Source organism: Varanus komodoensis, unplaced genomic scaffold (genome assembly GCF_004798865.1).
Source record: "Varanus komodoensis strain SLA01 unplaced genomic scaffold, ASM479886v1 scaffold19, whole genome shotgun sequence".
Lineage (NCBI taxonomy): Eukaryota > Metazoa > Chordata > Lepidosauria > Squamata > Varanidae > Varanus > Varanus komodoensis.
Window position 1 is genome coordinate 19,270,569 of NW_025335550.1, and position 16,208 is coordinate 19,286,776.

The 16,208-nt window shown below is 39.2% G+C and overlaps 1 protein-coding gene across 1 annotated transcript in view; it reads right to left on the bottom strand.

Annotated features, from left to right (window-relative positions):
- Positions 1 to 3,600: 3,600 nt before the first annotated feature.
- Positions 3,601 to 16,208, bottom strand: part of CAAP1 (caspase activity and apoptosis inhibitor 1) — a 34,347-nt gene continuing 21,739 nt past the window's right edge. The window contains exon 6 of the mRNA XM_044427873.1: positions 3,601 to 5,055. Within this exon, the coding sequence (XP_044283808.1) occupies positions 4,718 to 5,055 (338 nt within the window). The 3' untranslated portion in view covers positions 3,601 to 4,717. The remainder of the gene's footprint in view (positions 5,056 to 16,208) is intronic.

A 16,208-nucleotide genomic window follows, 5' to 3' on the forward strand; every position in this document is an offset into this window, starting at 1 on the left:
AGTCTTCTGAATGCTTTTCCCCTGAATTCCTTGGGTTTTTCAACAGGGTCTTTCTAATGGCAGCAGGGGTGATTCTGGCTGCTCTTCATTTGCCAAGAAAGCAGTGGTTTCTGCAGCTTGTGAACACGTCAGTTCAGGATTAAGGGCCACACTGCCTTTGCTAGATGCATAGTGCACAAGGTTCATGCCTAGTGATGGTACATGTTGATCCTTCCTGGGGGATTACACTGCTTTGGCTTATCCAAAGGTCTTGGAATACTTTCCAGAAGATACAGGAGAAAAGAAAGTTTCTATGAATTCCTGTTTTATCTACCTTGTGACTAGTCTACCCATTTTATTCCTTACCAGCTTCTGCTTGAACTATAAATGGAGGACCTGTTGGGTAGTTTTTCCTGCAACCTCATTTACCCCCCCCCCCATTTTTAAATATTTTATTGTATTAGTTTGATTAGGTTGATGCCTTCTATGGAATACTTAGTTCTAGCTTTCATGGCTCCTTTTGAAGATGGAATTGGTGGAGTTCCTGGGATTTCCTGCCTGTTCTGAGAAGGTTAGTTCCTCCCACTTGAATACTTTTTGATTTGACCCTGCCTGCCATCTAGTATAAGGCGGTAACCCAAAGATCTTCAAATACCCTTCAGAAGATAGATAAAATAGGAATGTTGGGTAAAAAACTTCCTGTTTTTCAGACTAATAAGCTGCTGTTGCTTTAACAGTTTGTTGTCACATTAAATTTATTTCTCGAAGTATTTTTTACAAACGTTCCATGATTAAATTTTGTGGTAGAAGCTGTCTTGCACATGCACTATGGAAAGGTAGGGTGAAAAACACTTTAAACAAATAAGACTGCCTGAAGAATGCAGCACCCTAAGGATATAATTCTCTGCACAGCTAAAAGGCAGCTAACAAAGGGGGTGGGGGAAAGGTGTAATTTTAAAGGAGTTATATTTTATGTGTAACATACAGGCAACTAAAGCAGTAGAGCTATTCCAAAGATGCATGGCTTTGTACACCTCTTGAATCACAATTTGGGGGCTCCTTATCATCAGCCTTTTCCATATTTAGTCCTTCACCTGACTACCTCCAGTCTTGCAGAAATCTCTAGCTCTCTAAGCAGGCAAGAACAAGAATTACTGAACTGAAGACAAAGTTAACAAGTCAGAATTCTCAGCAGTGCCTAATTGGTTCACTCCATTCTTCTTTGCAGGCAAGCCCAGGCAAATGTCCCCTTACTGCCATGCTAACTGGAGAAAATTTGGGGTATGATATACCCCTTGGAGATCATCAAAATCATCTTTTATTTAGTTATATCATAGTTTGTATCATTCTTAGTGTTACAGTCCTATTATCATTGATTCAACCATTTCAGGTGAATCAAGCCCACTTCTTTTTTCTAAAGTTCACATCATTTTTAAGAAGCCATAAGGAAAACCTCCATCTAAAACTCAATGAGGTATTTTAGATATTGTAGGTTCCTCTATTGTTGTTTCAAGAAATCACAACCACCAGTTAATCTTCCTACATGTAGGCAGGGAGTACAGATGCTCTGATACCAGTATCTGAGATCTCAGCGCTGAAGAGGTATTTTAGGTAATGACTCTAATGTGAAAAAATGGAATTTTATTAAGGATTGCTTATAGTACATCTATACCACAGAGAGACTTTGTTTGTAATGATAAAGGCTATAGCCAATGGGGACAGTTCGCAGATCATAATATGCTGCACTGGATATAAGCCACATTAGACTAGTTGTTCAGTTGCTAACCCATGTTACTCCTGACAGACAATCAGGTACTTTGCTGCTTGTAGTAACTTGTTTTGCCTGGCAAACATGTCCCATGGGCTTTTGCAGTACAATCTCAGCAATGTATTCCACCACTCGTGTGGCTGTTATGTCAACATGAAGCAACTATTGCGTAACAGATGTTATTTCTTTGCCCTTATTTGTGTATAATTTCCATTGAACACAGTGAGATGTTTTCTTCAATAAAACACCCCAGACGGGATTGTTTTCACTGCAGCTAGGATCGTATGGGATACACAGTTTTATCTTTTTTCCCATCACTTTAACTGGAGCCAAACTGACCCCAACAGCATCTCAGTGTAATTCTGACATTTAAAAATAAACATGGCTTCTTCATTCAAGCAAATACATGAGAATATGAAATATCACAAGTTAAGGAGAGAGGGAAGTAGCATATATTTTGGTCTCCTTTCATTGCCTTCCATGTTGGAAGACTTTTAAAAAGTGATTAACAGAAAGCTTGAAAGGTTAGCATTTAATAAACATTCCTTGCATAATAATATGAGCTGCTTATTACTTTTAAGTGAAACAAATTCAGGATACAACTAAGTGGTCCAGTTAAAAAAATACTATTCGTGAATCAGGTGATCAAGTACAAAGATAGCACTGCTACTGAGCAAGCAGAAAACTGAGTTAAAGTTTTAAGACTACAGATGATTGTAAATAGTGTGTTCTTTTATAAAAGAGTTGGTTTGTATGATTTTTGAATTCTTAATGAGACATTAAGGCTTTTAACACTTTTCTAGAAAATAGTAGAGAATAATTAAAGGAACACATAAACCAAATCTGATTCTCCATAAACTGGAGATATTATGAATCTTGTCCATGGTAGTGGACTATTCCCATGAAACTTTCCCTCAGGCCCATCCATCCAAGGCTCCTCCTAACTGCTCCGCCCCAACTTTGCCCATACTGTCCTCATGTATCTGGCATAATTGCTAAATGAAACTACCATATTCAGAAGCACTTTATCTCTTAATTCCAGATGTTGGTATAAGCAACATGAGAGGGATGCTTGCTTGTCAAGTCTTCCAGAAGCATTTGTCTGGCCACTTTAGAAGCAACCTGCTGAATTAGATAGAGACAAGTGTCTTGCCCAGAACCAGACTGCAAGACAGAGGCTGGGCCTGTATCCCATAACACCACATTTCTCCCTTTACTTTACTTTTGATGTTGCAACAAGTTTCACAGAAGAAAACTAGGATGAAACAAGAGATTTGCTCAAGACTACAAAGTGAGTAGAAGGAAGAACTGCCATTTCAATACCCTTAGAACAAAACATGGAAACATCTGAACTCCAAAACATTAACTTTCCTTTCAGGTCTCCCACAAGCATCTCCGATTCACTTCTCATCACTTTCAGATTTCATTTCTCAATTATTGAGCTTTCACTGCTCCCACACCACCCAAGGAAATCAAAATCCTTATTCTTCTCCTGCAAACCAGTTCTGTCCCCTTCAGTCTTGAACCCGCAAAGCTGATGATCTCTATTGTATTAACGGTTTAATCCCTGGCTCAGCCAGCTTTCCCTTCTTCCTTTTTCAACCCAAACACCAAAGCTTAAGGAGATGAGAGAACAAAGGTGCACAATTCAACATGAGTAATTACTGTTCAAGGAGCAACCACTTGCCAGGCTATCTTCTCCACTGCTCTTCCAGCACAGCACACCACAGTGCAGTCACCCACACTGGGCTCAGTAAGACTTTGCAAACCCTTTTGGTATACCTAGCTGTCCTGGCTTGGTGCTTTAAAAATAAATGTTTTGTACACAATAATCCTGAGCATGCACAATCATGTAAAGTCAGTTGTATTTATTCAGATTACTTGTACATGTTGATTTTTGCCTGCTTTCAACATGGCAGGTATTAACATGCTGTGCTCGCTGAATAAGGAGCCATTGATGTTTACAATGGATGCAAGTACACTTACTTCCAAACGAAACCTCAGTCTTTGTTGCTCTGCTTCATCTTACAGAAAGGGCATGTGTGTAAAAACTAGATCTACAGCTAGGTGTAAATGTCTCCATTTGTATTCTCAAACAGAAGCTGAAAACATTAATGGTGCTGAAGTGCACATTTGCCAAGAAATGAATCTGTTCTGGCATACCCAGCCATAGGAATCAGGCACTTATGCAGCACCCTGGTACAGGGTTTAAAAAGCTGATTGTTCTGATTAATTCTGCAATTTAAGCAACGCACTTCAAATGTCTGTGGGTTTTAAAATTCTTTTAAAATTCCAGCAAGCTGGGTGCCACACACATACCTACTTCCATGCGCCAGATGTTCCTAAACTGTGTATTTTAAGATGCAGTCACTTATATTCCTGAATTCTTGCTGAAGATTAAGGAAGATAAGAACTAAATTTTATTTCAAACTACAGTCTGTGCCGGCAACATGGGCTGACAAGCCACCCAGGTCTGTAATGTTCAAGGGATTCTGGTGTGAATTCTCAATGCCCATGCTCTGTATCTCTCCATTCCCAATAGCAGGGATCACCTTTCTCCTCTCCACAATTAAACTTCCTAGGTAAATGTTCACAAATATTTGGCACCAGAAAGCTAATTGCCCTACCTTGTTCTTCTAGTATTCTGTAAAGCACTGGGATTTAACTAGAGAGCCACGTTGGCTATGACTATTTGTTTCCCAATCCATACTGAAAAATAATCTAACACCACACAAAAATGACCAACTAAGTCAAACAGTATCAAGCCCATCCGTCTGTGTAAGTCACAGACAAAGCAAACTGATGGCGATAACAAACTGCTGCCAAATATTTCAGTTATGAGATAAGATACAGAAAGGGTTTGAATGAGGAATGTCAAAACCAGTCCAAATATACTTTAGCACTGAGGAGAGCTGACATCACACCCATCAGAACAAATACAGACATCTTGCAAATGAAACAGCCCCACAGCTATTTTTTTACATCTCCTGCTTTCATGAGGGCCTTAATAGCCCTTGCTCGCATCTCAAGCTCCAGGAGCTCCAGCTGCTGTGCTGAAGGCTGAACATCATCTGGTGGAGGAACTGCTACAGTTGTTGCCTTAGACTCTTTTGGGGAGGATTCAGCAAGCCCCAAGATCTCATTTACACTTTTTTCAATGTCCTTCTGAAGGTCATCTATCTGACCATCTCCACTCTTGGCAGTCTTTTCCAGCACACCTGGATTATCTTCTTCATTGCATGGACCTTCAATGTCACTGTCATATGCATCGGCATTGATGCTTAGAACATCACTATCTTCTCCTTTGCCTGTAATGCAAAATTAGCAGAAGGAAAATATTCAGAAACCTCACAAAAAGAATTGCTTTCCAGCTTGCAAAGTATTACCTCTACACACAAACATTCCCTTGCACAGATTTAAAGTATAGAAAAGGTCATCTATAAATTAAAAACAACAGTTTCTCTCTTTTCTGCCCTCCCCCAACCTTAAGACCGATTTAATTTAGACAAGTTTTAATGCATTTTTATTCCAATTTAGAAGAACATGCAGTAGACCAAAGCAGCAGCGCTTGGAAAATTTATTCCATCGTATGGAATTGCATGATCTATTTTCCTAATTAAAATGTCATAAGGTTTTATATCACAAGGACGCGTCTGCATTACAAAATGAAAGTTGATGTGGGAAGCCTTTGGGACTGACTACTGTTTATTATTTTAGAAGTAAATTTAATTCCTAAAGTGCAGTTTAAAAATACTGTTACAATTACTTTATACATGGAAAAAAATAATATGAGGGTACAGTTATCAGTGTACCACTGCACTTGTTAGAGCTGTCTGCATAACATCTTCTAATGGAGGATTTCAGTTTAAGTTATCTCAGGAACAATTAGGGCATTCTTATTTGTTTAATTATGATTAAAAATGTGGGCTAGAATCCAAAAAGCTATGCTCAGCATTCACCCCCAAGGCTTGGACATTTTAAAAAAGATTTAGTTTAAATGCCACAGTCCCAATTTCACAGCACAATGCTTCCGAAACTTCCATCAGGTTCAAGAGAACTGACAGCACAGTGAACTGGTCCCAGACTTCTTAAGGTGCACAGAAGTAACTGTGTTCAGATTGCACAACAAGCCATGGTAGATTTTTACAACTGCTGGTCTGTCATATTGTTAGATAGTAATCTAACACAATCTTCAGTTGGAACTAGCTTGCCATGCTCCCTTAAATCCATGCTTTTTTTCCTGCCAGTATGAGAGAGCTCCCTGTAATAGACCTTCTGAAAACAGACAAAGTATCTGTTGCTGTATTCAATTAGCTAGGGATAGGTTTATGTGTTTACAAGCTAGATGATAATAATGCACATATTTGACTGTAATTTTATAGTCTATCTGTTCTTGTTAATAAATGCACTTTTAAAAGGTATCTTATGTGGGTTCAGATTGTATCTCACCCATTTTGTTATCTTGAGCTTCTTGGGTATATGTCAGTCCTTTAGATTGCAATCCTATGTATGTATAGACAGAAAAAGGGGGTTTTCTAACTCTCACATAGCCCACATTTTATGAGTTCAGATAAATAAAACAAGCTACAGTTGCAGGACAAATATTCAGAATGGTGCCCATGGCTTGGCATGACTTAAATATGGTAAGATGTACCATGGTGATTGTGTGAACCCCGTTGTCAATGTGCATACACATTTGCATGAACCAGCCCTCATTTAATGTATTTAGGACTGAAGCATAACATTTTGTTTTTACAACTCTCTACCTACAATTATAGTCTAGACAAATTCAAAATTCATTACCTATATTAAAAAGCTGGATACAAGCTTGCTTACCCATTGGTACATCTTAAAGGACATATGGTCTATTACGCTGAAGATCAATATGTTGCTCTTTGGGAGATACTTTATGTACAATAGTTTTAAAGGGACAATGAGAAATCTTTGCCAAGAATTTATACACAGCCTTGCAATAGAAAAGAGATAAAATACACAGTGGCTTCTTTGCCCAATTTACTGCAGTAGGTCACAGCTTTATATTATTCCACAGAATGCAGTAACGAATTTGCTGATATGGTCTTAATTCACAGATTTACAGAATGTTAACATACACATTTATTTTTTACCCACTGGAATCATTCTGACTACAATATGAATGTCACAAGTAGCTACCACGTTCAACAACTCCACCAGGTGCCAAGCTGGCACTGGATGACTAGCCATTGCCTCCTGTTTGGTGGAGTCCACAGCATTCAGTCATCTGATGGATCTCACAGATCAGGAGACAGCACTATGAAATGTAATGCAGGGTGTGATTGGGCCTCCGTGCCAAAAACAAGGACCAGTCCATACAGTGGTAGAAAAATCAAGGTGAGAAGAGTATGAAAGCAGTTTCAGTGACTTGTCTTGAGAGCAAAAGCTACATATTTTGTTCCCAAACATTACCTCATCATGAGGATCATTCTGGCTGTGTGAAGAAGGATGTTGCACCTCAGCATGTCATCATCTGGAACTTTACTGACAATGCCTATCAAAACTACTTCCACCACACTGTCAAGGGCAAATGTTGGCAGCTGTAGTATAAACAGGCACAGACAGGGATCCCAGGGGTGTACCCTCCATACCAGGCAGTGAGGACAAGATGTGACTCCATATGCAGGATGCTGGAGGCATGCAGCACAGCGAGACAGAACAGTGATGCATGAGTTGGCCAGACTGGAGAGCTCTGGTGTGCAAGGGCCACTGTCAAAGCAACAGTGAGACGACACATCCCAGTTGGTGATGGTCCTTAAGTCCTTTTTAGATGTACCAAGAAAGGGCACACATGTTGGCCACCGTGTGTGATCCTAAGTTAGAAAGAAATGTTGCTAGCCACAACACCAATCCAAGGTAGCATACTTTGTTGGAGGAGAAAATAGATAAGACACAAGAGAAGAGGCTAGTGCTACCCACACCTTGAAAAACAAAGCATCGACCAATGTACGGAGATGATTATTTTTTAAAAATAGGTATTTTAAGGAGCAGAATGTGAAAGACAGAAAGAAGAACCAAACTGGAACTGGATTCTAAATAATCACTTTTCCTGACAGGAATTGCACATAGAACTGAATCGCCTCCCCCCACCTCCACATAACTGCAGGAAAAAGCAGTAACTGGGAGATACAGAGGGAATAAGACATGCACATGTGCACACAACCATCAGAACAAAACACAAGGAATTTTGATGATAAATATAATTTACAATATATATTAGATAGTACAAATGTACTAAATGAAACAAGAAACAAAAGAAAAGTAGAACAAAAAGGGATTAGGAATCAAGATTTTATGTTTCCAAATTCATAATGGGAAAAGAAGCCTTTTGGATTAAACTGCTTTCCTAACAAACACAAAACACTGGGATTTGCAGAAGAAAAGCAAATGAATAAATAACATATTATAAATTATAATTATTAAATGCTCATACAATGCAAAATGTACTGAATGAAACTAGAAACAAAAGGAAAATAGAAGCAAGGAATCTAAGAATTTATTTTCAAAATTAATTCAATAAAGGGGAAGAACTAAGACACTGTCAGCTTCCTAGAAAGAAAGCAAAGGAAAACAAAAGATACAGACAAAGAAAATGAGAATAACCCCACACATTGCAGAGTAACAAGAACTAAATTCAAATTATTTAAAGAACAACCCTAGGGAAGTTTAGACAGAAAAAAACCCTACAACTCTTAGTATACCCAGCCAGCTATGCTATACTGGCTGAGATAAGCATGGAGTTGTAGGCCCTTTTAATGTCTAAATTTGCATAAGACTGTACCCGTTTTTTTCCTAACTAGGGAAGAGGAACATGGATGCACTATCTAAGCCTACATAAAGGCACAAACAGCGCTGGTTTGCACAATCCCCATGACTTAAACAACAGATGAACTAAGTGAGGTATTTGATGGCTGTTTTCTCGTAAGCTGTTTTGCTTGAGTTTTGACAATATCACAAGCCACACCCACACTCCTAGTTAGGCAAATAGTGTCTGACATGTGCCATAGCTTAAACAGAGCACCATGGCTCATTTAAGCCATGATGACTGTGTGAACTGGATCACAGACTACAACACAGAATGACTGATAAATCTCAAAAATGGAGGGGGGGGGGAGACAAGAATTCTGAGAGTAGGGATGAGTTCAAGAAGAAACTGGATTTAAAACAGATATAAACAAAACTTGAGCAAATCCCCAGAAATAAAAAAGAAACTGTCATTTTACTTCCTACTTCTAATTTCCTACAATGTACAACTGAGAGAACCTAGACAGCAAGGCTGTTTACTGAAACACTCAATAGAACTCAACACACATTGATTGGAGCCCCTGGTAAAACATGTCCTTGGATTATAAGGTAGACTTATCAGTCACTCAACTGCACATCCTTTTTCCATCATTCCACTGCTCATAATTAGCATTACTGAAATGAAACCAAAATAGTCTGTTTGTGGGAACATAAAGTCTGCATGTCGCTGAAACATAAGTTGGTAACAAAGTCTCATTTGGCTCCAGCTTTGTTTCTGGTGGCTTTGGGAAGAACCAGACCAAAGTGGCCCAGTTCTACTCCGTCTTAATCCAAATCAGACACACATTCCTAATTGAAACCTTTAGAGTTGTAAATTGATGCATGGATAAAAATACAGATCATTTTTCAGCTTGTGCTGGAGAAGAAGCCTACAGTAACACTGCACTCATTTCCAAGCTCCTACATTCCATTTATGATAATAAAATGATAGCAGTAGACCAGAACACCCAGAAATAATTACATACTTTATCAATACTTTACTGTTATTTTCTTTCTTAGGGATTTTGTTTTCAATTAGCCTTTTCCCATTTGGACCAAAATATTTTCCTTGACTGGACTACTTTTACAGAATTAGCAGTTTCTTTCCTCTAGCTTCAGCTTTCAAATCTCCAAGGCTGGAAGCATTATTGATCTGCTACTTTTGCTCATCAGCACCACAGTCACTGATATACTGGAAACCAATATAAAAGTTCCTCTGAATTGCACTTCCTGAGCACCAAATAATTTCAGTCCTAGTAAAGCTTTGATTATAAAGGGGATGCTTGTTAACATGGGCTCAGACAGCAGTAAATGTTAGGATTTGGTATCCTCAAAATAAGGCAAGGGAAGCAGTGGGCCATGGACTGGATCCAGAGCTTGAAACATATATAGCTCTTAAGACCATTTACCAAATTTTAATCAAGGGGTAATTTTTAAAAAATCACTTGTAAGGGAACAATTGCTCTCCCTGTGTATTTTTCATATCCTTTCACTGCATTGTTATCTCATGCGTACTCTGGAGAAGGAAAATATCAGAGTTTATCTGCCCTCTCCCTCCCGCAACTGCCACTCATGGATCTTTCATGAAGTATATTTGTTCTTCAGCTCCCCTAATGTAAAAATCAAAATTGACAGCCCAATGCCATCAAAGACCTTCTGCTGTTTCTGTGAAGAATTTACTGATAGGCAATGCCAATAGCAGGAAGGCAAGTAAGGCTGAGGTGGTCCAGAACTTGCTGTCCCTCTATGTAGTGAATCAACTCTTCCCATTTATTTCCAGTAAGATCAATGGAAAGTGGATGTACAGCCAGCCTGCTGTGTGGACCTATATACTAAAAGCACAGTCTTGGCCATTGCAAAGGCTTCATCCTGCATGTATCCCAGCACAGAGATACTGACTGGGTTTGAACAGCACAACAACCAAGCTGAGTATCAGTCAATTATGGGTTGTTGCTGAACCCAGCTACTCTACTTCGTTAACCATGAACAACCAATAGTTCTCCACAGATAAGTGAGCAACCATGGTTTTTAAGTGCAGCCAAGTTCATACAATAAAACAACTCATACTTCAATACCAACCCATATTCAACTTTGAGTAAATGTAGTCAGGTTGTGTGAACCCAGTCATTCTATTGGATGGAGGAGACATAAGAGAGGATAAAGCAATGTGAGACAAAGGGAAATAGGAGAGGGAGAACTAGATACATGAAATTTGAAATACATAATTCTGTGCTTTGGACTTAATATGAAGCACACTTGGCAGAATGGTTAGCCATCACTACTTTTAGTAATTAATATAAACAATGATCCAACGGAAATTATCCCACTGTGTATGTATTTTGAGATTCTTGTAAAAACAAGAGAATTCTATAGATGGGTAAATCACAAATCTGTAGATCATGTGCTTGGATTGGCAGTAAAATCTTTGGAATTATAGTCTTGGCTGGGGTTTTTTCAGATTGCTAATTTATAGCATTTGCTTTATGCAGAAGTTTCAACAGGATTATTCATTATTATTTTGCCTTGTAATGAGAATATCTGCTGAGAACTAGAAATCTTTTTTTTTTTCAACATGTGTTGGTCCCTGCTCATCACAAAAGTTTCTGAAAACAAAGATTGTTGAAGTATGCTGCTGTCCTGTTAAATATTTCAGTGCCTTTGGCAATAATAGTATACCGTATTGCAACAGTAGCTACATGGATGTGAGGGCTTCTTTTGGAAAATGGGATGAAAAGTTGAAACTTCTCCATACATATTAAGTGGAGAATGTTGCTTTTTATCTTTATTACTGGATACTTTCCATTCACAAGTTCTGTGGAAAAAATGAGGAACTGGAATTAATCTGCACCAATTCCAAATGAGTCAAGTAGGACTACTTCTCTTTTCAAGTCAAAAGCAGGGAGGAAAGGCTTTAGAAATTCTACCCTAGCTTTAAATCTTTCTGGAAAGAAATGCCATAATTTTTTTTCTCTCTCTCCTCTGTGTGTCTTGTGTTTATGAGCAAGGAAGAAAATCTTTAGAAAAACATATTTTCTTTGACTTTTTATGATATAACTGGTATCTGGAGGGGGAAGAAAAATCAATACTGAACACTAAGAGAAATGTATAATAAATGTTCTTCCCCTGTAAAGTTAGGAGGTAGCTATCTAAAACAACTGGAAAGAAAACCATTCTACAAGTAGCAGTTTCACAATTACTAAAAATATATCTGAATAGACAACCATCATCTATAAACATATTTGTATGGCTAAATCACTAAAACAAAATTTCAAAAAATTCACTAAAATGCACTCAAAGGCACAGTTGTGCTTTTGAGAGCCTAATTCAAGAAAATGACTGGGTCCACATGACACAACAACTCAACATGAGTTGAGGTTGTTTTGTCATTTGAACCTGCGCCACTGCCAGCAGGATGGTATATTTGGGAGCAATGAGGCACTCTGACAATACATAGCTTGTTCTACTCATAATGGGTTGGTATATTGCCCAGACCCAAAAACCCCATTTCCATCATGGGTTGTCGGGAACAGCTAGCAAGCCGCTTGGCAAAGGTAGCAAAAATCACTTGCCACTCTTCACAATCTCATCCATGCCACCAGCAGTGACAGACCCTCCCCTAAAGCCTAAGGAGGACTTTGGAGAAAGCGATACTTTCACCACTTTTTTCCTTTTTTTCTTGGCCCTTAAATTGTTTGCAAATGTCTTCATAATTGTATTACAAAAATGTTGGTGGTTTATCAGAGATGCACAATTTTGGCTCCATTTACTTCCCAGCCATGAAATCGGTATAGATTGTGCCTTCACAGAATGTTCATATATCACCCAGTCAAAAAAGTATACACATTTTCCAGTTTAAAAAACAAACAAATAACCTGGGGAAGCTGTGGGCTCCCACTTACGAGAGGCATTTAGAAAACTTAGAGATGGAGCACATGGGGTACCAGCACCAATGGGACTTATTCCTGCCCCTTCCATATGGCCTCATTTGTTCCATCCCATTCAGTTACCTAGGGGTTCTTTTTAGAACCACAGTTAACCACAGCAGTGAAGTGCTCCAAAGGGGGCCTTAGAAAGGAAAAGTTAATACCTTCCCCTTTCTGAAATAGTTGGAGACCTGGGGTCATGTCAGAAATGTGGAAGGCAGTACAACACTTGGAAGTCCAAAGGACTGGATTACTAATGGTGAAATCTTGTTGCCAACCCTTTTGGAGCACCTATTCTGCCCCACTTTAGCAATGATTTTCAACAGGCACCTTGGTAACAATGAACAAATCGGCCTATATGTAGTCTCTCTTGGTCAAGCTGTTACCTACCACACTTCACCACTCTCTTGGACAGCTGAAACAGACAAGGACATCAACCAGGCAAGACTACATTTATTGGAAAGCCATAAGCACACGCTCTGTTAAGACTTGCTATTTAAAAAAAATGAACACAACTGCACAATTTTCTGGGACTGAAATTATTTAAAATTACTAGTCTAATATATTATCAAATAAGCTGTTTAGCAGAATCAGTTCAATGAACGTGGATTCAACAGAACAATGACCATGCATGGATGTTATGCTAAGCCAGGAACTTTGGTTTACCTATCTATGGTGTGGACAAGGAGCATGCTAGCACACTCAGCCCATTCACTTCTACATCTTCGTTAAAAGTGAACAGCTAAACACACAGGAAAGGGTAGCTTTGCCTTACCTTAAGAATTATAGTTAAACATGCCCAAAGAAGGCAAGATCAAAAACAGCTTCAAACCAGGCAAAGTACAAAAATAAGACTACGATGGTCTATAGTGTAGTAATTACATGCTGGAGTCAAGTCTCAATCTGCACTCAGCCATGAAGTTCATTGGGTGTCTTTGGGCAAGGAACTCACTCTTAGCCTAACCTACCTCACAATGTTGTTGTTGTGAGGATAAAATGGAGTGAAGAACTACGTAAGTCTCCTTGGGTTCCTCCTAAGAGGAAAAAAAGCAGGATATCACAATGGTTTTGTTGCTGTTGTCATTGTTGTCGTCTTGAAGATGTTTAAAGCAAGAAAAATCTAAGCCTAATATAGCCATTGCTAGGGAAGTCTACTGTAGCGATGACAAAGTGGCTTAAAACATAGATATTAGAAACCTATGCAAATATATCTCTTCATCACCATAGCCTTGCTGACAACCACTCCATAGAGGAGTGGTTGTCAGCAACAAGATCAAATATCCTACTTTAATCTACAAGGTGTAGTTTTTAATCTTTTCCACACATTGCCTCCAGAAAAGCAGGCATGAACTCCAAACACCACCCGTGTGCTTTTAACTTGCCAGAAACAAAGTGTGTGAAAGATCAAAAGAAATAGGAATCAATAGGATTAAGGAATGGAAATTATTTTGCCTTGCTACAGGGTACTAGTCCATATTTACTTAATACATTGTACAACTGAACAGAATATCTCCAAAGAGAGAAAACATTCTCTGTCGAATAAGCCTGGTTCAAGGTTCAGAAGTTATGTTCCAGCACACTCATCTCTTTTTGCCAAAGGCCAACTGATCCAAGAGAAAGGGGCACTGACCTGAGGGAATGAGAGAAAACTAAAACGAGAAATCTTTTATCCTTCTCCTCAAGAATAAGAAGTTACCTAAACCTTAAAAGGTACAATCTGCCTGGGTTCTCTCTTCATCACTGGAAATCTCCATGGACCTACGATGTACAATAATCAGACAGCCCTACTGGCCTAACAAATGTTTAATTAGCTGAACCGCTTCATTTCCCTTTTTTGCAGCTGTAATTTTACACAGTAATAAAAGTCTCTGATGGCATTTTTCTCATTATCTTTTTCATTTTGATCACTTGTATTTATTCCTTCAACCAGGATTATGAAATTCATTTCCAGGCACTTAATTTCTCTTTCTTAACCACTTTTTACTCATTCCTGCTTACCCCTTGGCTTTCATACTTTTCATCTTCAGCAACACAGACTCCAGTATGGAAGAAGAACAGTTACTAAGTTTTACAATTTATGCCTGCACATTCTCAAAAGCTTTTTAAAAGCTCACATCCTGACTAGCAGTGTTGTCATTGCCCAGAGCCATCACGAAATGGTGGCTGATAAAGTCATAAAAAGGACAAAGAAGCAATCACCTGCAACAAGTCATCAATTCCCTCTGATAGCAGAGAAGGAAGAGAGGAAGTCTGCAGGAAACATGTCAATTCAGAGGTCATTCTAAAAAGTGCAACAAGCAATGTTTAAAAGCATCCTTCACAAAGTTGCTGCATCCTACAACCCTCTCATCTCCTTTATGATACAATTTTCATCAATTTCCCCTATTAGCTACTTTTACTGTCTTTAAGAAATAATGGGCCACACCCTTCTAAACAGTCCTAAGTAATTATTAGGGATATTTCCCACAGTAATAGGATCTTGGCTGATTCTTTCTTGCAGCTTGTTGCATGTGTCTGTTCTTACTGGGCAAGGAGATGAAATATTGAAACGTACATCCATACAACATACCAGCTGGGCTCTGGGCTCACACTGGTGCTTATCCAATTGTCAAATTTTGACAACCAACACAGTAAGTCATTTTGTTTCCTGCTAATTCGTAAGCCACAGCATGGTTCCCTATGATCTTATTCCCACTTTGCCCTCTCTCACAACCTTCTTAATCCTGGACTTACAGCAGGAATAGAAGATAAATTTTCTTGCAGCACAGTGTGTTCACATGACACAGTAAACCACCTGAGCTTATAAGCCCAGCTGCCTTACTGCATTGTCAAACCCGTGTAGTTCCCATGGGGTGGCCTATTGTGATTTATAAGTCACCCTAACAAGCCCAGTCTTGTTATGTGGCTTAGAAACCACCCCTGGGCTCTCTGTGTCATCTGACTTGAGATGGTACAACAAACCCAAATCTGCTACAGAGCTGCTTGGCCAAAGGAACAAAAACGGCTTGCCAGTCTAGCCAAAGAGCAAATCACTGAAGGCTGTCCTAAAGAGCCAGAGCAGCATTGTCCTAGCCCTCAAAGGTCGAAGACCCATTTCTGCCTGCAGATTATCACTTTAACTACTCTTTTTTGGAGATTATGAACACTGCCTGTCAGGGAGCTTTCATGAGCTTATTATGAGTCCCATTTTTGGCAGCCATGATCTGATACCCCCACAAGGAATTTCAGTGGTACCTTGGAGGAGCAGCCTGTAGTCACCCCCCTTTTTACATGCTTTTACTCAAGCTATGTACTTATGATTTCTTTACAACCTGAACTACCCATGCAAACACGGAATGTCAGGTCAGCACAAGGGGGACCCTGGGATAAGTATTGGCCAGAATGGGTGCCTAGCCAACACATTGCCTAGCTCAGGCTGAAGGTGAACTGCCAGATTTGGCAGGTCAGCAACTTGCAAAGCCCTAGCAGAGGATTGCTATTCGTGGAAAGAGGCTCCTTTCCATCTTTTCATAATGCAATGCCCTGGTTTCTTTCAGGGAGATCCTACCTCTAGCACAGGGAGAAACTGCAAAATTGGAGGGGATTCCTACTAACAGGAAAACAGGTGCCAAAGGTTTTTCAAAGGTGCTGTTGCCACTCTCCAAGGTGCCAGAACTCAGTATCAATGGAAAAAACAGGAGACACATGATCACCTTGCCTCAAAACTCAATGATTCAGTGGCT